Genomic DNA, 25587 nt, shown 5'->3' with positions numbered 1-25587 from the left:
GAATGGACTTCTCACTCGTTGAGTTTGACGTCATAATTCCTAGCCTGAATTAGAAGATTGGGAATACACATCTTTGGCCTTGTTTCTATTTGAAGTTTATACCACTTTTTCCACATGAATTTTGTATTCATTATAGTAAAAGCACTGACTTTGACGTGAGGGACCTTAGTGCCATTCACAATTTGGCTCTGTGGCACTGATTTTTGTCCCATCTGTGTCCTAAAACTGTTGGGGGAAAAACTGAACTTCAAGGGTAAAAAAGTGTGGATGAGACCACAACCCAGGTCGCATCCAAAGGCCACCAAGAGATTGACTGTCAGTGAAACTCTCCTATGTGGGGGCTTGCACTGTTGTCTTTGTCATGCTCCGGCTTCCTGGGAAGCTTTATGCAGTTGGCATGTCCTGGGATTGCATTAACTCAATCTCAAGGGATTGCATTAACTCAATCTCAAGTGTAATATCAGTTACAGAAAGTTTAGTTTACTTTTTGCCTAATACTGGCCATACTTGATCATTTCATCTGCATGTTGACACTATGATATTGTCACAGGAAGTTGTTGTGTGACCTGTTTCCCTTTTCTGATTTAAAATCTGGAGAAAACCCAAATAAACAGAATGATAACTTGCAAAACTAATGAGGTGTCAGCACATCACTGAGTGTAAATTAGACAAGGAGGGACTTGAATACTTTTCCCTGGTTGTTAGAACTTACTGCATTAAATAATATCATTTAAATGCTATGAAATGGGTGGATAGTACTCTTTTAAAAGCATTCTCAAATAGGAGATGGAAAATACTGTGTGATTAGAAAACAAACAGTAAAATGGTTTTTCTTATGGCAAATACTGTATAAAAAGAAAGGAAATTGCAAAATCTTTTTTCTTTCTAGGCCATGCTGCATTGCTGTGTCTGGGTGTGTAAGGGCTGGCATCATACAATCACAGAATTGTTAGGGTTGGAAGGGACCTCAAGGATCATCCAATTCCAACCCCTCTGCCACGGGCAGGGACACCTCACACTAGATCAGGTTGCTCACAGCTACATCCAGCCTGGCCTTAAAAATCTCCAGAGATGAGGCTTCTACCATCTCCCTGGGCAACCTGTGCCAGTCTCTCACCACCCTCATGGGGAAGAACTTCTTCCTAACATCCAATCTGAATCTACCCATTTCTATTTTTGTTCCATTCCCCCTAGTCTTATTACTTACCTGATACCCTAAAAAGTCCCTCCCCAGCTTTCTTGTAGTCCCCCTTCAGATACTGGAAGACCACAAGAAGGTCTCCTCAGAGCCTTCTCTTTTCCAGATTGAATAGCCCCAACTCTCTCAGTCTGTCTCCATAGGAGAGGAGCTCTAACCCTCTGATTGTACTCGTGGCCCTTGGGAGCTATTATAGCATGTCCATATTCTCCTTGTTAACTGGATGCAGTACTGCAGGTGGGTTCTCACCAGAGTGAAGTAGAGGGAGAGAATCATTTCCCTTGACCTGCTGACCACACTTCTCTTGATGCAACCCAGGACACGATTGGCTTCCTGGGCTGCAAGTGCACACTGGCAGCTCATGTTGAGCTTTTCATCCTGCTGGGCAAACACACTCTGGTGAAAAGCCAGTGGCAAGAGGGTGAAGCTGCCAATGAATTACAACACCTGTAGCTGGGGGACTTCTCCAGGTACTGAGATCTCATCTTGTGCTGGGTAATGCATAATTCATATTTCTGTTTGATTAAATCCACAGGTATTCGAATGCTTGACCAGCCATTCATGACAGACATTATTGAGGCTTCCTCTATCAGTCATATGCCTCAAGTCATAGATATCTATAGTGCCAGCTGGGGACCAACTGATAATGGAAAGACTGTGGATGGACCTCGAGAGCTTACACTGCAAGCAATGGCTGATGGTGTGAACAAGGTAACAGTCTTGTTAAAAACAGCCTGGGTACTGGGACAGAATATTTGCATCTACTGCTGTGGTAGGTAGTGAAGCAGCTGAAGTTTGCTCAGATCCTGAGCCCCATATGTTTTGCAATGTAACAGATGAATTATAGTCATCTTCATTCTCTCACCCATAAAACTGGCATTGTACTGCCATAACACAGGAGAACTTGTCAGATTTCTCCTGAGTCTGCTTAGTGTTTTGGCATAAATTTACAAACCTCTGATGAGCTTAAAGCCTCTCTGAAGTCATCTTACACAAGCTGTTTTTCTTCTTCTTCTCTTCATTTATCTACTGTTTCCATAAAGGTTCTCTTAGGTGCTCCTGTCCTGGCTACATGACACAGGTGACAGGTCTTCAGCAACACTAGAATGTCTTCTAGTTAGTGGGTACTTGATCTTCCTTCCCCTACTGTTGGTTGGAGCAGACAGAAGCTCTTACTATCGAAAAGAGTCCTCTATATATTTTGTGCTATCCTCCTCTCATGCAGAACTTACCCAAACGTAACAGAAAAGACACTGAAAACTCTGGCAGGGGATTTCAAACTAAGCAAAACTGAGGTATTTTTAACCCTCAAGAGAAGATTATTTTAAATTGCTGGCATGGGTTTTTGCAGTTGGGTATTTAAAAGGTCTTTTAATTAACTTGCTGTCGTACCAGCATATGCTTTAATTTATGCAGTTGCACTGGAATTAACCTCTTTGAATGAGTACAGAAGAAGGGATTTTTCCTTTCTGTTTTATTGCCTGGCCATATTCCCATCTTTGGCAGTATTGTACACAGTACCTTTTTTAATCACTGCATCACAGACTGGTAGAGGTTGGAAGGGACTTTCAGAGACTACTTAGTCAAATTCTCCTGCTAAAGCAGGGTCACCCAGAGCAGGTTGCCCAGGAGCACAATGTCCATGCAAGTTTGGGATATTTCCAGAGAAGTAGATTCCACAACCTCTCTGGGCATCCTATTCTGTCTCCCTCAGTGCCTTCCCCTCAGGAGTGTTTGTCATTCATGTTTGCTCTGGCAGGGGCTGTTGGACTAGATGATCTTTCAAGGTCCCTTCTAGCCCTTAATATTCTGTGATTCTTGTTAAGGAGCAATCTGTGCTGTTAAGTTTAGAAGGGGCCCTGGGATCTCTGGATTTGAATGTCTGTGTGGTGAGCTGCACTGTGGAAGGGAATTACATTGGATGCCACCTAAAAAATCATTATGGAATCAAAGAATTATTTCAGTTGAAAAAGACCTCTGAGATCATCAAGTCAACTGTCAGCCTAACACCACCATGGCCATTAAACCGTGTCCCACAGTGCCATGTCCTCCAAGGAAGGGGACTCCACCACCTCTGTGGGCAGCCTGTTCCAATGCCTCACCACTCTTTTGGTAAAGACATTTTTCCTAATATCCAACCTAGACTTCCCCTGGCACAGTTTCAGGCCATTTCCTCTCATTCTATCACTTGATAATAAAGAGAGAGAATTGCAGAGATATTGTTGTTCAGGGACAATTACACTTAATTTTATAGTGGCAGGTATCTCTTGGCAGTACAGGCATGAAAGAAGAGACATCTCCACCCCAAATAACTCCCTTTGTGTTGTAATCATAACTTTAGCTACCCTTATTTGTACTCACTACTTTTTCTTTCATAGAATTGCTTTGTGAATATAGTTTGTTCTGCTCCCTTTCTGTGGAGAGAGAAGTCTTCTAAAGACACTTCAAGAGGTGTTCAAGAACTCTGCAGACATGGCAGTCAGGAGTGTGGTTTAATGGCCACAGTGGTGTTAGGTTGATGGGTTGGACTCGATGATCTTAGAGGGTGTGCTAGGTTACAACCAGACCAGGAGGGGGTAGGCTGAAAAGAACTGACCCAGGTGGGCAGAGAGACTTGGCCCCCTCCCAGGGGGAGGGGTGTCTGGGTCATAGTCCCACTCCCACCTCCAGTCCACAACCCTTTTTAAGGGAAGCCATTTCCTGTCTCACTCTCTTTTCCTACCCTTGCCTGGGAAACATCCTCCTCCTCCTGCTGCAGCTGTTGCTGCTTAGCCACGTGGTTGCAGCCTGTTCCATGCTGCTCCAGCCTCCTAAGGACTGCATCTAAAAATTATCCATCTTGCTTTCAGAGAAACCTTTGCCAGCTGTGTCTGGTTTTGTATATATTTTTATTTGCCCTTTTTCCTTACACTTTTGTAACCTTCTTTTGATTCAAATGCCTTTTGTATTTTCTTGAACTTACCTTTTTACTTCCAAGTCGATTCAAGGCTCTTTCGTAATTTTACCTTTTCTCCTCCTGCCTAATTTGCTCTTCCCCACAGGGAAGTAAAAAGGGAGAGGGGAGGCAACCTAAATCTGTTACATTTAGGGCTGGCAGGAAAGTTTAAACCACAACAGATACTTGGCACCCAAAACAGTAGGTTTTTTCAACCAAAACAATTCTGTAACTCTGTGTCAATGGATGCAGAGTACTCCCTGTGGTGCTTTGAAAAACCCACTGCAGGTATTCCCGCACATGAAGGAAGGCTAACAAGCCTTTGATGTGAGACACTTTCACCCAATTTAGGTCTGTAATGTGTGCATCCAATTTCTCTATTGACTCCACAAATGTAAACCTAATTTATGATAATTTTCAGGATAAACCCCCCTTCTCCTTACTAAAGAGAGAAGTATCTTTTATAAACCAAGAGGTACACAAATGTAGTGATTCTTTTTCTCAGTCTGGAGCTGTTCCTCACCAGAGGGATGGCTCACTAATTAGTGATGAAAGTGAAATATTGGCAGGGAGGAAGCAACATGCTGAGAATAAAAATGTCTGGTTAAAATAGAAGCAGTGCTTTCGAGTATCCTAGAAGGATGTTGCACAGAGCAACTTTAATTTCCTCACTTCTAATGCATTAAACAAAATTAAATGAGATGGAGTGACACTAAATTCTTTCAGGGAATATGCAGCTAACTGAGCTGGCAAACACAAGTAACATTTACCTTGTTGCCACATGCTTGGGAACCTGACTCAAGGAGAAACTGTCTGACTGGAGTTTTGTCCTTCTGAAGTCCTCCTTGCAGAGCTGCTGGAATGCTGGGGGTTAACTAGTCACCTGAGAGTGATAAGCTGATGTGAACTGCAGGAGCTGTGAGCCTCCTTTTGTATATGTCCAGGTTTAGGGCTTGAAGCTGTACAGCTATAACCAGGTGGACTAAAGTTGATATAGCTTTGTACCTTTCATCTTCTGCTTCATATTCTTGCCATTCCTTAAGCTAATTCTTGCCCTCTGTGTTAATCATGCCTTCAGTCTGAAGGTTGGCCTGTTCATGAGCTTGGTGTTGCCAATAACATATCATCAGAAGGTATGAGGGAAGGGACTCAAGCTGCCTTTTCTTTCTAAGACACAGAATCACAGAACATTAGAGGTTGGAAGGACCTCCAGAGATCATGGAGTCCAACCCTCCTGCCAAAAGCAGGATCACCTAGAGTAGTCTGCGCAGGAACACATCCAAGTGGGTTTTGAAAATCTCCAGAGAAGGAGATTCCACAACCTCTCTGGGCAGCCTGTTCCAGTGCTCCATCACCCTCACTGTGAAGAAGTTTCTCCTCATGTTGTGGTGAAATATTCTGTGTTCATTTGTACCTGTTGTTCCTTGTCTTATTACTGTCCACCACTGAAAAGAGATTGACCTACCTCTCAGATATTTATAGACATTGATCAGATCCCCTCTCAGTCTTCTCAAAACTAAACAGCCCCAGGGCTCTCAGTCTCTCTTCATAGGGGAGATGCTCAAGTCCCCTAATCATCCTTGTGGTTCTCTGTTGGATATTCTCTAGCAGGTCTCTGTCTCTTTTGAACTGGGGAGCCCAAAAGTGGACACATTATTCCAGGTGTGGTCTCACTAGGGCAGAGTAGAGGGAGAGAAGAACCTCCCTAGACCTGCTGGACACACTTTTCTCCATGCACCCCAGGATCCCATTCAAGTTATCTCATGACTTTTGTTTAGGGGCAGTACTCAGTAGCAAGGCTGTGTCACTGAGCAGTGTCAGTTGCACTGCAAAGGTGAATGAGCTCACAGCCAAATTGCAGGGCCTTGAGAACAGGGAGCTTGATAGACACCACCAGCACTTGTGTAACACCCATGAACAATCTTACCTAATGCAAATTTGAGCTGCTAGAAAAGATGTACCTGGGACATAGCTGGAAATTACTTCAAACAACTTCTAGCTTTTTAAGACTAGGTTGGAATGTGTGAGTATGCAGACTCCCAGTGAGGGAATCTTGTACTTGCTCTTTGCTGTGAGGCATCTGCTGCTGCCTGTAGATACTCTCCTGAGTCAGCTACCCATGAATGTAGTCCCCAGCAGGCTAAGAGACTAGTGCTGCTCTGTCTGGTGAAGGAGAGACTCAGAGCATGTGCCAGTATCTATTTCATTAAGCACACTTGGTCAGAGGAAAAAAGGAGATCTTATTATCTGTCCTTTAGACTCCATGTGAGCCCCATCTATGATCAGCAGCAGGTTATGGGGTCAAGGGAAGAAAGATACATATTTCTTTACAGGTTCAGTAAATCACCAAGCTGACATCATTCTGTGCTGCCCTGGGATACCGTAGCCATGCACCAAGCCCAGGCTGCTCATATGTACTCAGTTTCATTGCTTCTGATCACTCCATGTCACATGTTTCATGTTTGCAGACTGATGGGGATTTGTTTTGTTTTGTTTTACGAGCTATGGAGAGATTTTACTGCAGGCACAGAACTACAAACTAAAATTCAGAACAGGACAAGAAACCAGCATGATGGATCTAGAAACAAGCAGGCCAGCAGTGTTGAGGACAGCTAGCTAGCTCATCTGATTAAGGGGTAATATTTCAGAGAAGGGGGAGTGAGCCAGTAGCAGTATTTTATAGGTGATAAGGCCAGACAAAGCAGTGCTATGTGCTTCATATATCCCTTGTCTGACCTCTGCTTACATGCTTTGAGGACTAGACAGCTTGGAAGTGGAAGCAGGCATGGTAGATGAGATTCCTGTGACAGTGCTGCTTTCTTTGTATTAAAGACAGGCTTTTTGTTCTCTGGTACTTTGCTTCTAGAAATTTATCCACAGAAAGCTTAAAAGAGGAGAAGGTAACTAGCCTTAATAACTAATTCCACCCATTTTCTTGTGGCACTTCCTGCCTTTAATGCAGTAGTCAGTAAATGTTTCTTATTTTGCTGGTTTATGAGTCCTGTTCTTTCTTGCTACAGCTATTGGAATTTCAGATAGTATAAAAGAGCAACCAAGCTAAGCTGACCTCTACCTATTGCATTTTTATGATGCAGCCTCTATATTAGTAGATTATGAGGAGTTGCTCATGGACTGCATTAATTCCTTGAGACCTTGCCAGCTTAGACAGAATATATAAGATGAGATCCATTTGTACTTGTGCCAGTGAAAATGTTACTGCTTCCATAAGATGGTTCTAGCTAAGAAATTGCTGCACAAGTACAAATAGCCAGGGGAGCAGTACTGAGAATTTATGGTTTCATCACAGCTCTGTTAATAGGCTTCACTAATGAAAGAAGAAAGGACAATGTTAGAAATAAAAGGAGATGTTTCTCATTGGCCTCTCTCCAAGGCCACAGACATTGCATTGGTGTTGTTTGCAATGCACTTGAAGAGAGCATGTTAATGAAGTATATGCAGTTAGATATATCTAACATTGTTTTATTGGCTCAACAGTCAAGTGTGAACAGGGAAATTAGTTTAAGATTTGGCAATCACTTGATTGCTCCATTGCTGATAAAGCTTTCTCCAAGCTTCGTTATAACTTGAGAGCCCTCTGCTATTGTGTTGCTGTTGTGTCTGGATTGTGCACAATCTTATTTGTGTAAGCTACAATCAAACCTCTTTAAAACCCCGCACATTTGCGTGGGATTCAAAGGCACCTGAGAGGGGATGTGTTCAGCCTTTGATAAAAGTGCACAGCCACCTTTCCTGACCTCCTGATGGGATAAGGGACCTTGCACTGGGGGTTTGGAGATCAGGCTGTGACTGCTGCTTTGCTGCCACAGAGGGAGGAAATGGGCATGTGTCCCAGGAGTAAAACCCAAGTACTGATGATTTCTGTTGTGATGCTGGCCTGTTCAGGGATACCTTGGTCAGCTCAGGACCTTGACTGCCATAGGTTTGGGTGGACCTGGGACAGGGTTAAATATTGCCTTTCACAAAGGTTTAAATGACTACCTCATAAAGAGCAGAAAGCTGCTGTGTCAATAGGTTGGGCCAACGTGGCAGTATTTGTAAGCTCCAAATGAGAAGACTTTATTCATTTACATGTAAGTTACTCTTTTATGAGGAGGCAAGACAGTAATGTAGCCTCTAAATATGGATTTTGCTTTATCACACTGACGCCAGGAGTGGTTTTGCCTAATCTCTGTGCCACAGCTCAGCAGCCATGTGCTTTTACTGCCCAGCAAGGCTGGTGCTGCAAGCTGGGAACCTTTGCACAGTGTTGCAAGAGCCACAGGTGAAGCTGTGAGGCTGTGATTTGTCACACAGATTGGGAGCTCTGGACATTGTCACTGGTGAAAAGTAAACTGGGTGTTCAGAGTCAGAAATACAGGACTGATTCTTACAAATGTTATCAATGTCAGAGTTGTTTCTGCATAACTGCTGGACTAGGGCAATGCATTGTCACTTGTGCTACTCAACCCAGGAGCCAACAAAAAAGGGAATGGATAACTAAAAGGTTTTGTCTCAACCTTTATGAAGTTCCCTCCCCATTTCCCTGCTGGACTGAAACCTCACGCTGCCTTTCATCATCAAAACTGTAATTTTCCCTTCATTTCTCTTGGCTAACAGAAGTCCATCTAATTTCAACGGTAATTTAGACTTAGAAAATGACTCAAGCATTGTTTTTAGCCAAAGGAAGTACTAACAGTTGCACAGTTAATTGAGGGCTGGTGGATGGCAGTTCAGTACTCTTCTCTGACCCAATCTAAAGTTACAGAAAGGCTTTTATTATGATTTTACAATTAGAGGGCTTAGTTCTTTAAGTCTTTCTTGCACAGCTGTCTCTTGTATTTGGGTTATTATTACTTAAACGGTTTCAGATATCTGCTAGGAGGAATGAGACCTCATAATTGAAGACAAGAAAATGTGAAAGGGAGAAAAACAATGGAAACATGGTTCCAGGTGACAATTGTCCTCTGTATGGCAGTTGAGTTCTTGATCCTGCCAAAATGGCCTTTCTTCCTTCTTCCTTGAAAGCCTGAGGGCTAGACAGGCCGATAGCAAAGAGATACCACCTTGAGTAGTGGTGAATTCAAACAGGGTAACCCAGCTGCTGTTTCTTCTGCACTGAACTCCATGAGTTGTGGGTGTTGTGGGCAGGCCAGACATCCTGGACTTTTCCAGATACATGCTACAGTAACTCCTGGCTTTTGGAAAGGTGTAGGTGTAGTGGAAATGTTAAGTGCCTAGATTTTTGCCTAGCTTTTAGCACTCCCCAAGAGATCAGTATATTGAAGGAGCAAAGGGATACAGAAAGTCACAGGCTGCCAGATGGGGCAGATCAGCCTGGCAGATGCAGAGGTAGTTGGAAGTGCCAGGAGAGTGAGGGTTCCATGGCCAATCCAGCTGGCACCATGTCAGGAATGCAGGAACATGCAGGCAGGCTCCAGGAAGCCCTGGCAGCCCGGAGATGAGCAGCAGCTCAGCGATGCCAAGGACTCGCTGCTTCCAGCTGGCTTGTGCCACATGGCTGGAGCTGCTTGTGCACAGGAGTGGCAGGGAGACCAGCGCAGAGCAAGGTCTCTGCAGAGGCTGCTGGAGAACTTGGTGGCCCAGCTCAGTGCTCCCAGCCAAGTCATGACAGCAGGCATTTGCCATCCCTCCTTGCCTTGGCATGCCCCAGCCTAGGGGCAGGATGGCAATGGCACATTTCCTATCTAAGCTGCAAACTACCCTTCCTGAGATAATTAGCAATCATTACTGAAGGGTGCAGTTTTTAATTACAAAATACACAAGGATTTTCAAATATTTCACTCCTGATGAGAAAAAAATGCTCTTTTCAGAGCAAAATGAGGTTAAAATTAATATGGATCGAAAACTGACTGAGTCCTGATCATAAGTGAGGAGGACTCATGGCAAAGACTTGAAAAAGCTGTAGGACTTTCTGCTTTTCCTGGAAAGCCAGCCTGTCTTTGACTATTGCAGATACCTGAATTGCTATTAAATCACATAGCAGATGCTGAAGCACTTCTGTTTCCTTAAGGGGAGGAATTACAAAGCAGCTATCATGTCACCAGGAAAAGAAAGATGCTTATAAAATGTACCTTGAATTTGTTACAGAAAGCAACTTCCAGTTCTGTCATTTTTTGGTTTTGGTGGGCTTTGTTTGTTTGGGGTTTTTTTGGTTGGTTGGTTTGGTTTTTGTTTGGTTTTTGTCTCCAAATGTAGCTCCATCTGCATTTTCTTCCTTAGACCTGGGACAGTCCACAAGCATCAGCAAACAGTTTGGCTGTCCTTATCCTGAAGAATAAACCTCCTCACAGTCCTGAACCCATCTGCCTGCTGATGTCCTGATGCTGTCATTCCCCGGCGCTTGGGCTTTTCAGGGCAGGAGTCTGTTCTGTGTTTTTACTGGTTGGAAACTGTTAGTCCTGGTCCTATGACTAAGGGATTAATGCCAAAACCAAAGGTCATCAGGAACATGCTGTAAAGACTGTTCCTTCCATCCACCTTTCACAACCCCAACAGCCAGGCTGGATGGGTAAAGCAGAGGATCCAAGGCAGGGGCTGTGCCTTGCTAGAGGGGCACTTGCCAGCCTTGATGTGAAAGGTCAGGGAAGCTGGAGAAGAATCATTTGTCAAATACCACCCATTTCTATCTCAATGGTTTGATCCAACAACCAAAGCTTGGAGAAACACTGGCTTAGGCACCAACCCAGCAAACATGCTGAACAAACAAAAAAATTCAAGGTGTGCCTGAAGTTACATGGAGTTTGGCTGCAGTCTCCTGCCAGATCACTTTCACAGGGCACTTCAGTAAAGAAGTTTTTCTGGGATTAACCTCTTCAGATAATGAGAAAAGGGATAACAGAATTGTTCAGGCTTTTTTTTTTCTTTTACAGTACTAGAACATCCCATGAATGACACTGGAAATACAAAACTTGCTGTTTCTGCAGAGAGAACTTCTCAGTAGCTGTCTGTGACTTTCTAAGTACAGTCTTGACCAAGGTTTACTTCTGGTTTAGCCTGCACTGAGAAGTGGGCTGCTTTAGGGCTAGTACTAAATGTACCAAGATTCATTTTCTGCTCAGAGAGAGATACACCTTCAGATGGCTCAGCAGTGTGGCTGCTGCACTGTGCATTGCTTTTAGGAAGGAAACAAGCAGGTTTCAACAGAGTTATGGAGGAAATTGACTATTTAAAATAGATCTTATTATCTCACAGATCTTGACTCTTCCTCCAGGCTTCCTCTGGAGTTTGTAGTGCCTTGCTGTCACCTTCCTCAGGCTCTTTTCCCCCTAACTTTACAGCAAATAGCAGCTTTCAGTTGAGTTTAAATACAACACTTAGTTCGTCCCACTGGGATATTTCTGGGTTTATTTGTCCTCCAGAGAACTGAAAATTCACTTGCCATGAAGCCATAGATTTCTGCCTGAGGACAGCCACTAAACATTTAGCTTGGTCAAATTATCCAACTACTGTGGGCCTGGCTGTGGCAGATGTGAGCGGCAAGTCTTAAGCATCACTGCAAACAGTGCATTTGAGCTGCCCTCAGTTTGCTCCAGCACTGTTTGCTTCTCTTTCCACTACTGGCTAAAAAGAAAGGCAATTGAAATTAGAGTCTTAGGAGGGATTTAACAGCAAGCCACACTTGTGGCTGGGACTGTCATAGAAGTGATATCCTGAAGCCATTCTCACATACCAGTAATTACATGCATAAAACCTGTCACCAACAGCACTCAGCAGGCCAGTTCCACTAACAAACCTGATCCTCAGTTTCAGTTCCTATGTGAATTCCCCTTGCTACCCACCAGCACCATTTTCTGCCCTTCTGCCACAAATCCTGCCCATGGGTGTACACTTTGAATCATGGCCTGAAACTGTACCGGGGAGGTTTAGGTTGGATATTAGGAAAAATTTCTTTCCTGAAAGAGTGATCAGGCATTGGAACAGGCTACCCAGGGAGGTGGTGCAGTCATTGTTTCAGTTGGAAAAGACCTCTAAGACACAAGTTCCAAGGTCCAACTGTCACCCTAAGACCACCACAGCCATTAAATCATGTCCTGAAGTGACATGTCCACAAGTTTCTTGAACACTTCCAGCAACAATCTCATTCACTGGGATGAGAAGGACCTGAGTTGATCCATTCCTGCTCCTTGCCTATCTGAAATTTGGACAGAGAATATGGATTTCTTTCCTTTAACTAATAGGATGCCTTTATAACTGCCCTTCAGCTTCAGTCTCTCCTCTTCCTCTCTCACCTTCTCACTGTAGTTGGCAGTCCATCTTTTTGTAGATGGGCTTGTATATGGTCTTGTAGCTTTAATTTTTGCTTAGTAGTACAAGCTGAGCTTGTAACAAAAAAAATCAGCTTGAATATGTGATGCCTGTGGAGGAAAATCTACAGAAGGAAAAAGATGTTCAGTTGGAAAGAGTTTTTTAGCCATTGCCTGAACCTAATTGGGTCTTGGAAACAGTGAGTGTGATGACCTATGTCCCTTTTAAAACAATGCCTTTCTCATAGCACTTAGACCTCAACAATAACTGCTAATGAGTGCAGAAGACATCTTAGCAGCTGGCACAGGAGTCTTCAGGGCATCCAGTGCAACAGGAAATAAATGGAAGTGCTCTGTGTACATAAGGTTACAGAATGGGCTGTGGCTGCTAGTTAACCTGCAGAAGTCTATGTTCCTTCAGCTTAAGGCTGATGTGTATTTTGTTTGAATGTGTTTTCTCCTTTATAGATGCCCAACTTTACAAATGAGCTGTGCAGTTTAAAAGAGCTTCTCTCTCCTCTTTGCAATTTAACCAATCAATGGATTTTTCCCTCTCCCAGGGCCGGGGTGGCAAAGGCAGCATCTATGTCTGGGCCTCTGGAGATGGAGGCAGCTATGATGACTGTAACTGTGATGGTTATGCATCCAGCATGTGGACAATCTCCATCAATTCTGCTATAAACGATGGACGGACAGCTCTGTATGACGAAAGCTGCTCTTCAACCTTAGCCTCCACCTTTAGTAACGGGAGGAAGAGAAATCCAGAAGCTGGCGTGGTGAGTCAGGATACTATTGTGCTGTTGCTGATGTCTTTGTGCGCTCCCACAACCTATTACAACTCTGCCTGCTTTGGAGCAGCAGATGGTTCTCTGTTGAGATGGGTATTTTCTCATCTGTGATATGTGATGGTGCCAAAACTGTCAACAGGAGATGTGTACTGAGAGCTGCAATCATCTTCTGTCTTGTGGAGCATCATTTAGTAGGCACTTCCCTTTAGCAGAAATCAGATTTAGAAGTTCAGTTGCACAGTGTGACAAAAGATTTCTGTAAAAATTTAAATGAAAAGCATCAGCACCTGTGATCATAGTTGCTTGTACTGTCAGAGCGGTCATGGACCGGACTTCTGCTGTACTACAAGCTGCCTAGAGCAGAAACGCTTCTAGTCACCCACAGAGGAAATCTGTGGGGGTCAGATCACCCTCAGTCTCCTAGTGAGCAGTACAGAGCATCCTACTCCAGTCCTCTACAGGGCCATAACTACAGGTGAAAAATTATGCACTACCTATTCTAGTGCAGCTGGGATTATCTTCCACTCTACTATCACTGCTCTTCAGCACCTTCAGACTAGCCTGGATGAAGTCTGATTCACAGAGTGGGAAATTCAGGTGCAGTAACTTGGTGTGAGTTTTTGCCAAAAGCTGTTACACACTTTCCATGGTTTGTGTCAAACCCAAAGGCATGTTGTATAATCCTAACTGCCCTAAGGCAGCAGCAGGTGGAAAATTACTGAGCTTTGTCTTGAGATCAATGCTGTGCTGATATCAGCCAAGATGATCTGTGTCACCTTGTGTAATTATCACCATAAAATGTGTTTCTAAGGTTTCCTTCTGGTCCCTCCTAGTGACTAATTGCATAGAAGATAGCAGCCTGGTACTGCTGTTTGGTTCTGGAGTTGCACAGTTGTTAGAAAGCTCAATGCTGTTAACAATTATAGTTTCAAAGCCTTCCAACAACCACAAGGGAATTAAAGGCCTTAGGTTAAATTGTATTTATATGAAATCAGTGCCACCTATAGGAGTTTATGAATTCTAAGTGGTAATGAGCAGTGATTTACTGCACCATGATTTAGAGTTGTTACTGCACCATGATTTAGAGTTGCCTTCTGTAACTCTGTCTCACTGTGGTTTTAAATCAATGCACTGTTCTAAAGAAAAAAACAGACCTTGGCAACAAACATGCAATTACTCCAGAGAGCAAGGCCACTTTCTGTACTTTTTTGAGTCTGTGGCTGCAAGGAAAACAAACTGCTTGGTTTCATTAATTAAGTCTAATATCATTGCAGGCTACAACGGATTTGTATGGCAACTGCACCCTGCGTCACTCAGGAACATCTGCAGCTGCCCCGGAAGCAGCCGGAGTGTTTGCCTTGGCCCTGGAGGCTAAGTATGTTGTTGAGAAATTCCTTGTGAGCTCTAGGGAGGAGAGGGCCTGTAGTTTTGTTTCATGTTGTTCCTCATAGAAATTGGCTGGCTGTGGCGAGGGACTGTCAGGAGCAGAAAACAAGCTGCCTGATACAGTAGGAGCATGCATGGTACCTTAGGGATGGAGTAGCAGTCTTGCCAAAGCTGTAGAGCAGATATATTGTGGCTGACTCACTTTTTGTGTCTTCTCCATCCACTGCTTCCAGAGGTTTGTTTTCTCCAGCACTGTTTGGAGGAAGAGGCTGAGTTCATCTTGTGCCACAGAGTGTCTGCAGTGACAGGCAGGATGGGGAGGGTACAACACATGGGCATCATTCAACAGCAGCTTTGGCAAGAGTGAGCAGTCAGCCTAAACTGTTTAATAGCCACAGGGAGATTTACTTTCCTTCAATTTCTCAGACTCTCGCCTGCATTTGGCACCTCTAGCATCCAGGAGCAATCAATTCCACTGTAATGCTGGGTTTGGCAGTAGTGATGTGGAATATGTCCTCTGTTTTTTGTTAACCCATTGATGGTGATTTTTGTCTGTGCTCCAAAATGTCTCTGCTGTGTGAAGGAATGAATACCCAAGGTCTAATTCACCATCTCCATGCTGTTCATGAGATTGGAGACCTCTTGTATATCTTGCTTCATTGTTTGCTTTTCTACAATTAGGAAAAGTTTTCCTTCCAATTGTTTATGCCATCCTTTTACTTTGTGTCAAATTATTTGATGAAGACAGCATTTGTCCAGTTCACAGCTTCAGTAGCTGTAACCATAAATCACAGAATCAACCAGGCTGAAAGAGACCTCCAAGATCAAGTCCCACTGACCACCCAACCCTAACTAATCAACTAGACCTTGGCACTAAGTGCCTCATCTAGGCTTTTCTTAACCACCTCCAGGACAGTGACCCCACCACCTCCCTGGGCAGCCCATTCCAATGGGCAATCTCTCTTTCTGTGAAGAACTTCTTTCTAAGATGAAGCCTAAACCTCTCCTGGTGCAGCTTGAGATTGTGTCCTCTTGTTCTGTTGGTGGTTGCCTGGGAGAAGAGACCAACCCCCACCTGGCTGCAACCTCCCTTCAGGCAGTTGTAGACAGCAATAAGGTCTCCCCTGAGCCTCCTCTTCTCCAGGCTAAACATGAAGTGAGCATGAGGTATATCATTTTCTTCAGTGGTATGCAGAAAGACAAAGATCTGACAGAGGTGACAAGGTTTCTGTCATTAGCAGAGCAGTGATTTTTGTGCTCAGAACATGACTTGGGCCACATCTCATTTTTGAGGTTTTATACACATAAAACACACATGCTGAGTGTTTAACTTTGGATGACTGATCCTTCTACTGTCCAATTCATTCAGCAGCACAGCCCCAATGCAATAAATAATTGTAACCCCCCCAAAAAAAGGTTCAATGAATCTCCTGATGACTGCATGTTTAACCTGGACCCCAACTTTAGTATCTCACTATTATTTACCATTTCTCTTCATTCCATGGAGACAGGGATTACTCCTACCAAACTACCATCAGCAGAAATTAAACTAATAGCCCTGGTTTACAACTGAGCCTCTGGCTTTTGCTGAGAAAAGTCTCAAGGTGTGCCATGGCAGTTTTAGATTGGATATTGGAAGAAACTTCTTCATTGGAAGTGTTCACAGCTCCTGGAACAGGCTCCCCAGGGAGGTGGTTGAATCCCTGTCCCTGGAGGGGTTTAAAAACACAGAGACATGGTGCTAAGGGACATGGTTTAGCACCAGGCTTTGTAGAGAACCATTGGACTCAGTGGTCTTAAAGATCTTTTCCAACCAAAATTATTCTATGGTTCTATGAAAAAGGGTGGGGAGGGTGTGGGGGGAAAGAGAACTGTCACTGTCTCTTATCTCCTCCCAGGGTGGCTCTATTAAACCTCCATTGCAGTGTGGAGAACCACCCTGGGTGAGTTACAGCAGCCTTCACAGAGCCAGCAGACCATTTCCCATGCAGATGACTACTGCTGCCTGCTCATACACAGTATCTGTCCAGCAAGTCTGTAAAGGCAGAGCACTCTGTGAAAGTAGAGGTTTAAGATACGTAGCAGCTCTTGAAAGGTTTTGGTAAGAATGAGTTTTCAGCTGTCTTGTGTCTCCTTGGAAAAATGACAGTAATTGGTTGTTCTGGTGCACACTGCATGCACACATGCTTATAACTTGGGGCACAGAGAGCTGAAAAGCTTATCCTTTTAGGTTGAGGCTTTGAATCAGACACATTGTAGTGTTGAAAGAGTTCATCATAAACCGACTGGAATAGCTAAAGCTTCCAGAATAATAACTACTAAGTGTCCTTCCTGTCATCATAATCACTGCAAATCTAGGAAGACAAGAGCTGCTGATGAAAAATGAGCACCAAATCTAGTCAAATGTTACTTTACTGCATCCATCAGTGCTGGTGTAGTATGGGTGACAAACCTCTATACCTCTACTAAACCCCTACTATACTATACAGCCACCCACAGCCCGTGTAGCCCTAGTCTCTGACTACCAAAATTAAGAAAACCTTGACTGTTACAGCTCATCAGCTTCATCAGATCAGGGCTTCTCTGGGGAGCCCTGGAAAGCCCATGGGAAAGCAGGAGAAGCAGGCAAGGGAAAGAGGGCAAGATTTACGAGGAAGGCTAGGTGAAATGGTGTCATCATCCTCTCTCTTTTGCATACTTTCCAGGATCTGGTAGAATGCCCTTCTCATTTAATTGGCTTAAAGATGGCATGGTGGATCTATAACGTGTAGCAGAAGGCAGTGGTTTTTAAGAACAGGAAAACAACCAGAAACTACTTTGGGGGAGTGCTGTACAATTAAAACAGAATGTTCCCACTGAACTATAGAGAGCAGCTTGGTTATTTGTTGTGTGTGTAGATACACTTTCTGTGACTTAGAGAAGGATTTTTTTCCAAAGGTCTTGGATATATGCTTGGAGATACCTTACTGTTTCTTTTCCATTTTGCTCTTCCACAGCTTGGATCTGACATGGAGAGACATGCAGCATCTGACAGTGCTCACTTCCAAGAGGAACCAGCTTCACGATGAAGTTCATCAGTGGCGGCGGAATGGCGTTGGGCTGGAATTCAACCATTTGTTTGGCTATGGTGTCCTAGACGCAGGAGCCATGGTTAAGATGGCAAAAGACTGGAAGACTGTTCCTGAGAGATTCCATTGTGTTGGAGGGTCCATACAGGAGCCTGAGTAAGTGAATGGTATATGTGCATAGTGTGTGTTTGGCTCTTCCAGGCAAGTAGGAGACCACAGGCATGCATATAACCTTGGCAAAGACTTACATGGTCAAAGACACATAATGACACCCACAATTATCAGTAGCATTCTGGGTACTTCAATAAGTTGATATAATGAATTCCCTGTAGTTTATTTCAACTGCTGGTTTGATGGAGGTGTGCCTTCTACAGCTTATGTGTATCATCGTTGTTAGCATCATAGAATCATAGAATGGCTCAGGTTGAAAGGGACCTCAGAGATCATCTACTCCAACCTCCCTGGCATGGGCAGGAATGCCTCTCAACTAGACTCAGCTGCTCAAGGCCTCATCCAGCCTAGCCTTCAACATCCTCAGGGAGGAGGCATCCACCACCTTCCTGGGCAGCCTATTCCAGAGTCTCACCACCCTCATACGGAAGAACTTCTTCCTAAGATCCAGTCTAAACCTACTTTTCCTCAGCTTCAAACCATTCTCCCTTGTGCCATTGCTAGACACCCTTACAAAAAGTCCCTCTACAGCCTTCATGTGGGATTCCTTCAGGTGTTGGTAGTACCAGCAGTTGTAATAGCAACAGCCACTTCTCCCGGGTACTTACAGGTATGTTTGTGCCAAAGTTTCTGTGAACAAAGGACCTGTGCACAAGTGAAGGTCTGGGAGGCTGGCACTGTAAATTACATAAAAAATGCTGCCATATGAAATAGCTGTCACCCAGGTCATGCCTCCCTTGTGCCATACTCCAGCGGGCAATTTTATCTCCAGGAGACTGGAACAACCATCTGCAGGTACCAGTGATTCAATCTGAACACTACAGCATTTTTAATTGTGTTTGGTTTATCTTCTCCAAATCTCTAATTGCAAGCTAGGTAGTCAAATTATTTTCTGATTTACCTTCATGTGCTAAAGTGAATGAGTCAACAAGTGAATGAATTAATACTAATTGACTGCAACAGCTAGAGTTCAATTTCCTTGTTTGAAATTCTAACCTGGCAAATTTGATGTCAAATTTGTGTCTGTAGCATTTGAAGTTTGACTTTCTCTTCCATTTTGGAAAATACCATTATACTGTTAGAAAAAGAGAGCAAACCAGTAATGCCACCTGGACACATACCTCAACCAAGCCAGGAGTAACTTTGTTCCCAGCCTTCCAGATGCATTGGTCTTTGCGGGATCCAAGGTTCTACAGCAGAGAGAGTAGTTTTCATCTCTCTGGCTTTACACACACTCATAGGCAGGAAACAAACGAGTGCTGAAGTTAACTTTGAGCTACCTCTAGTTTGTTCATCATTTAAATGCAGACAAATAATCTCATTCATCCTAGTGCAACCCCATTTCCTGAAGTGGGGATCATCCCCAGTTAGAGGAAGAGAGGAAGTGTCTTTCCATAGGCTTGCCCCCATGCGTTAGACAATGTAGTAGAGTTACTCTGGCAACAAGCTGAGCCAGAGCTGGGCAAGTGCTAATGCAGTCCTAAGGCTTCTGTCTTTGTTGTTCTGTCCTGTTTTGGCTGTTGAATGGATAGTAGAGCAGAGGTGATGGTGCATTTCCTCCAGCCCAGGGATCTGGAACTGCAGTAAAGCTGTCAGTGCCCAACAAGCTCTAGAGATGAGAAATGCACTGCCTTCTATTACTGTCTTTGGAGAGCAGCACAAAGACCATTGCTGTAGCTATTCTGTATTCTATACCTATGTATGTTCTATGCAAGTACAGATACTTGTATATACCAAGTGCAGTTATAGATTTAAGGAGATAAGTGCTTGACACAGGGGTGTGTACCTAGCACCGTTGTCAAGTAGCAGAAACTGGCCAGGAAAGAACTGACAGCCTAGAAAAGCCATCAATCGGTATTTAAAGTGCTGCATGTCGAAACACTTGACAGCAATGAGTCGCTTCCATGAAAAGGGATTTTTGTGGGGTCAGCAGAAATTAGAGACAAAATAATTCTGAATCTGGCTGTTTCAGGAAGATACAAAGATGGTTTAGGACATCATAGTCTATTAGCTGAGGAACAAGAGCATGGGAGTGCACTTTTAGAGAGCAGTTAGCTCGCCCTGCACACCTCCAACAGGGTACTACACCATGCAAAAGTGAGTGTGTTTTTTAGACAGAATCATAGAATCACTTCAATCACTTTATGATCATCAGGTCCAACCATTCTCTAACTCTACCAAGTCTGGTGCTAAACCAAGTCCCTCAGATCCACATTTCTTTGTTTTTAAACCCCTCCAGAGATGGGAATTCAACCACCCCTCTGGGCAACCTATTCCAGTGTTTGAGAACCCTTTCAGCCAAGAAGTTTCTCTTAATATTCAAGCTACCCCTCCCCTGGTGCAACTTGAGGTCGTTTGTTCTCATCCTATCTCACTTGTTACTAGGGAGAAAAGACCAACCCCCACCTGACTCCAGCTTCCTTTCAGGGAGTTGCAGAGAGCAATGAGGTCTCCCCTCAGCCTCCTCTTCTCTAGACTAAGCAACCTTATTTCCCTCAGCTGCTCCTCCCCAGACCTGTTCTCCAGACCCCTTGCAAGCGTCATTTCCCTTCTCTGGACCTGCTCCCACACCTCAATGTCTTTCTTGTAGTAAGGGCCCCTACACCAGTACTCAAGGTGTTGCTATCAATGAATTTCCTATTCCTGCTGGTCATGCTCTTCCTGAATACAGGCCAGGATGCTATTGACCTAGGCATATATACATATACACACACACACACATATAGATACAGGTACTTATATAATGGGCATCAATCCACTGTAAGGGCGTAGAAGACCCATCTTCTCTTCTGCTTCTTTAATGTCAGGCTCTTTCCACCACCCCTGGTTCTTTTTGTTTCTTTGAGGACATTCACACTGGGCTACAGTACTTAGCCTAGTGAAGCAGAGAGGACTGGATTAATAGGAAAGGGATGAACAGGGCAGGCCTTTTCTGACGTTTTAGAGAGCTGACATAACTTTTGCACTGCAGTGCTTAAGAAGGCAGAAAGAAAAACCTCCTGCAGTTGTGAGGCTCTGTGAAACAGATGGAGTGATAACACTGCTCTTATTTCATTGGGTATCGGTGTTGATAGGTAGAAAAGACTCACACTGTGGTGTCCCCTCTCATTTACTGGAGAAGATAGTTCTTATCACAGCTCTCTGAGTGAAGCACTGTTTGACAACACTGTGTCCACTGTATGAGACTGCTGTGAGACAAAATGAGTTAAATTATTTAGAGGAAGATGCAACTGAGATTATGATCCTGTACCTCTGACTGGCATCTAGTGCATTTTCTTTGTGCTTTGACACACAGATCTTGAGGGTATTGTATGTTCAAATATTTTAGCTATAAGCATTTATGTTATACCAGCCTCTGCTCCAGGGCATCCATAAGATTCAGAACACATTGTTCTCAGTCTAAGGTAAGTGTTGTTGGACCTGAATGTCTTTTATACTCTGCAAGTACTCCCAGGAGGGGCAGTGCTCCATAAAAAAGGGGCAGGGACTGGCCTGAGCCAATTAGTGAGGTACTGAGCTGTAAATACCTGGCACTCTTTTCATAAAGAGGAGAATTCCTGAAAGCTAACCTAGAATAAAACACTTCCACTGCTCTCTGAAGAACGCAGTATTTCATTACCAAGGGAAAAGGCTGGCACTCATTTCTCCTGAAAAGAAGGTAGTAATTACCACAGTGTGGGCAGTGCTCTTTAGAAGGGGCTTTCCTTTTTGTTTTACTGCAAAACCTAGGTCGTGGAGAAGCCACTGGAAGAGGTAATGACAAGCTAAGTCTTTGTCTGACTTATGTAATGATTTCAGTCATTCTCATCTTGCAAGTAATTTTTCAGACAGAGGAAAGCATTGCACTGCTCACAGCACACTTACGGTGAAGTTCCTGGGGCAACTGGTAATGGCCAGTCACATGCTGACCCCAAGGGATCTCTTGGGTACTCACAGCCTCGACTGCTGGCAGGGTGTTGCCCCTGGGCCAGGAACCTTCAGGCCTGCCCTGAGATCCTGAGTGGGACTGCCCAGCCACAGTGGCTGTTGGCTTCCTCTGACAGAGCATCTCCCACCACGCTCTCACTTTGTCCTGGCAGCTTTGAGTCACTCTATGGAATCACTGCTGTGTCCCAGCTCTCCTCATCCACATGGGGAGCAAAGAGCACTGGCCAGCATAATGTTGCTTCCTTTTTTTGTGTATTTTTGTCCTGCTCACAGGACATTGTCAACTGTGAACGACTGAAGGACCCAGACATGAAGCAATTTTCTCCTCTTGGCCACTAACTTCCTGCATTGCATCTCCAGCAAAGGAGCTCCATGTGCTGGCAGCAGGGATTTGAGTTCCATTTGGTGACAGGGTCCTTGCAAAATAAATGTAACAGGACTGAGCCTATGTTCCATCTGTGGGTCTAGCTTCCTGTTAATACTTGGGACAGATGTCCTTCAGTTGATTGTGCATCTGCCTTCAAAAGACCTTGAACTATAATAACCAATGAACTTAGAATTATATAATCATTAAGGTCATCAAGTCCAACTGCTAACCCACCAGCACCATGGCCCACTAAACCACGTCCCGAAGAGCCATGTCTCCATGTTGTGACTTCAAGGTGCAGTAGTTTGGCAACTCAGTGAACAAGTACAACTTCTTTGCTCATGTGTGTGTGTCTGGGTGCTGCAGTACTGGAGCATTTCAAGGACAGCAGTTTTTATAGGAAAACATTTCCCAGATGAGCTGACACTGGTACCCCATTCAGTGCTGGTTTCCATATCCAGAACGACGAGGCAGGATTCAGTGCAACTGCACCTGTGCAGCTGGCTTCTCTGCCTCTGAACAGATACTTATTTGCTGCTGTTTTTGAAGGTGACTACCTGACATGACTGACTGATCGTGGTTCCTCTTCTGAACATAGACATTAGTATGTAGTTACCCAGCACAGCAGCGATAGCGAAAGGGCAGCCATTTAATGCATGGGAATGCTTCTGGAATAGCAGTATGTACCTCTGAATTGTCTTCCTTCTCTCTTCCTGTAGGTGTACATTACATAAGGTATTTTCAAGTTAAGGTTTTGATATCATTTCCACAAAGAGAATGTTCTCTTTCTGGCTAAGTCTGCAATGACTATCTCCTCACTTTTCCCCTGCATTAAGAAGGCAAATGCTCTGTGTTTTCCTGCGAGGCACCAAACCCTGGCAGTTGCAGCACGAGCCATGCCATGCTGTGTGTATCCTTTTAATTTGCTTAATTATCTTTTGACCCGCAGAAAGATACCACCAAGTGGCAAGCTGGTCCTCACGCTTAAAACCGATGCTTGTGAGGGGAAGGAAAACTTTGTCCGGTACCTTGAGCACGTCCAAGCAGTGATAACTGTGAATTCCACCAGGCGAGGAGACCTCAACATCAACATGACCTCACCCATGGGAACAAAATCCATCTTACTGAGCCGGCGCCCCAGGGATGATGACTCCAAGGTGGGTTTTGACAAATGGCCTTTCATGACCACACACACTTGGGGAGAAGACCCCCGAGGCAGCTGGGTTCTAGAGATCGGGTTTGTGGGCAGTCTGCCGCAGCGGGGCATGCTGAAGGAGTGGACACTGATGCTGCATGGGACTCAGAGCGCACCGTATATAGACCAAATAGTAAAAGATTACCAGTCCAAACTGGCCATGTCCAAGAAGGAAGAGCTGGAAGAAGAATTAGATGAAGCAGTGGAGAGAAGCCTGAAGAGTATACTGAGCAAGAACTAGTGCTGTTCTGCATGACGGTGTCTTTCCTTCTCCAGATCCCTCTACTCACCTTTCTGCTATCCAAACCTCTGTGTTAGACATATTACAATGATCGTCTCTGTAGCCAAATTATCACACTTCCTTGAGTTTAAAGTCTTATACCTTGTCAATAATTATTTTAACTACCACTAAAGCAATCCTTTTTTTACTCTAAACCACAAATATACTGTCCCCTGCTAAATACTATGTACAGTTTGTGACTGTAAAGGATTTTTCTTCGGTGTCATACAAATAGTTAATAACCTGCAAAGCAGTTAATGGCTTTTCCCTTCATATTTTTGTGGTAAATGTTGTTTATATTAAAAACAAAGACAAAAAGTCAATTTAAACATTGGCAGTTGGTGATAATGGGCACATTTATAAAACAAAAAGTGAGAGAGGGAATCGCAAAGAGGTTGGGCTGGAGAGGTCTCGGAATGTCTAATAGCTCCTTCCGCATCAGTGACTTCAGTGGAACTTTCCCCATTGGGCTCAACCAAACTAGCACTAGACCCTACAGAAAGAAATAATCCAGAGATGAAGAAAATCTCCCAATCCAATTAGCAGGAGCCCAGTTCTGCTGACAGCTTCCTTTCATAGATACACAATGTGCACGCCAACGCTTCAGCCACAGAAATGTCAGCCGCGGAATAGGTCAACTAGCGCAATAAGGAAGGCAAAGCCATGCCAAAGCCTGGTGACACAGGGAAGTGCTTTGCAAACAGGGTCAGGGCATTCTATAAGCACAAGTTTCAGCTTTTGTTGGTACAGTTTTAATTTTGGCTACTTAAATCATTTCACCCTCTTACAGCAAAACAAGCCTATAGAGAACGGGCTGCAGGAGTGTGTAGAAGTGCATCTGCTGGTCTCCATACCCAGATGCACTACAGCAAGGTAAGATGAGGCTGTGGGGACCAAGGTTGGTCATCTCCAACCCCAGACTGCTGTTTCCCAGAGTTTGCAACCTGGCTGTCAGCAAATTGCTGTAGGAGAAATTTGAAGTAGGCAGTTTCAGTCCCAAAGCAATTTTTCTTTCAGATTTCTTCTTTTCTTTTTTTTTTTTAAATAAAGATTTGTTATTTTTTATGTTACACAGATATATTTAAGGAGAAAAATATGCCTAAAGTTATTAATGTGTCATGCAAAGTTGGCCTTTCTGGGAAACAAAATGTAGTGTGTGTAGAAAGATTTGTTGGCAATCAATTGCTTTTCACTGGTAAAGAGTCAGCCCCACCTTCACATTTCATACATGAGTAAAGTTCGTCTTTCTCGCCCTCAGAGTCTGCTCTGGCTAATGCTGCAAGATGTAACATCCTCCTCAGTGGGAATTACTTGTAGTAGCAACCACTACATGTTCTCAGGTGTGAGATCCCAAACTCCAGCCTTGGAATAACAATGGGTCTCGATTCTGCAAACATCTAGGCATGCGCTCCCATAAGGACCATCAGCGGACCTCCTGAAATGCTGATTTTGAGCAAGTGCTTGAAATCTTTGCAGGATCCGAGATCTACTTTTTAGCAGTGACTAGTTTCAGAATTTTGTGAAGTATTTTTAATATGCAGAGTATTAAACTAAAATGTTTTAATAAGAGCCTAGTTAATCAGGTGCTTAGCAGTAGAAACACATTCAGTAAGGCAACTTTTGTCTGACAAATTTTAAATGTAACCTAAAGGTTGTAGGGTGGACACATTTCACTTACTTAAGCTAAAACCTATGCTGTTACTTCTAGTGAATACCCATCTTCTGTCTTTCCATAAGAGGCTTGTTCTTCCCTTTACAAGTCCAAATGCAAAATAAACAGCCCAACCTACTCCAAGTGCATGTGGATTACACTCTAAAGCCAAGCCAAGCAGCCTCGCACTACTCACGTGTTCCTCGATGGACAGTCAAGTCACACTGGGATGAAATGAGTGGTGGCAGCAGAAGCATCAGGCCCCCTGTGATGATTTCTGGTTTTGAAGTGCTCTTGGTTACTTGTTCAAATGTGTTGTACAAAATTATACTAAATGAATAGTAGCGCCAACCATCT

At 43.9% G+C, this 25587-nt stretch overlaps 1 protein-coding gene across 1 annotated transcript in view; it reads left to right on the top strand.

Annotated features, from left to right (window-relative positions):
- Positions 1–24619, top strand: part of PCSK2 (proprotein convertase subtilisin/kexin type 2) — a 113915-nt gene extending 89296 nt beyond the window's left edge. The window contains exons 8-12 of the mRNA XM_068153111.1: positions 1734–1909; positions 12958–13173; positions 14460–14560; positions 17568–17795; positions 23054–24619. Coding sequence (XP_068009212.1) covers positions 1734–1909; positions 12958–13173; positions 14460–14560; positions 17568–17795; positions 23054–23540 — 1208 coding nt within the window. The 3' untranslated portion in view covers positions 23541–24619. The remainder of the gene's footprint in view (positions 1–1733; positions 1910–12957; positions 13174–14459; positions 14561–17567; positions 17796–23053) is intronic.
- The last annotated feature ends 968 nt before the right edge of the window (positions 24620–25587 follow it).

The sequence above is a fragment of the Melanerpes formicivorus genome, unplaced genomic scaffold (assembly GCF_026170545.1).
Source record: "Melanerpes formicivorus ecotype bairdi unplaced genomic scaffold, bMelFor1.0.p_v2 SCAF_25, whole genome shotgun sequence".
In the NCBI taxonomy this organism is placed as follows: domain Eukaryota; kingdom Metazoa; phylum Chordata; class Aves; order Piciformes; family Picidae; genus Melanerpes; species Melanerpes formicivorus.
This window is presented reverse-complemented; position numbering and strand designations above follow the sequence as displayed.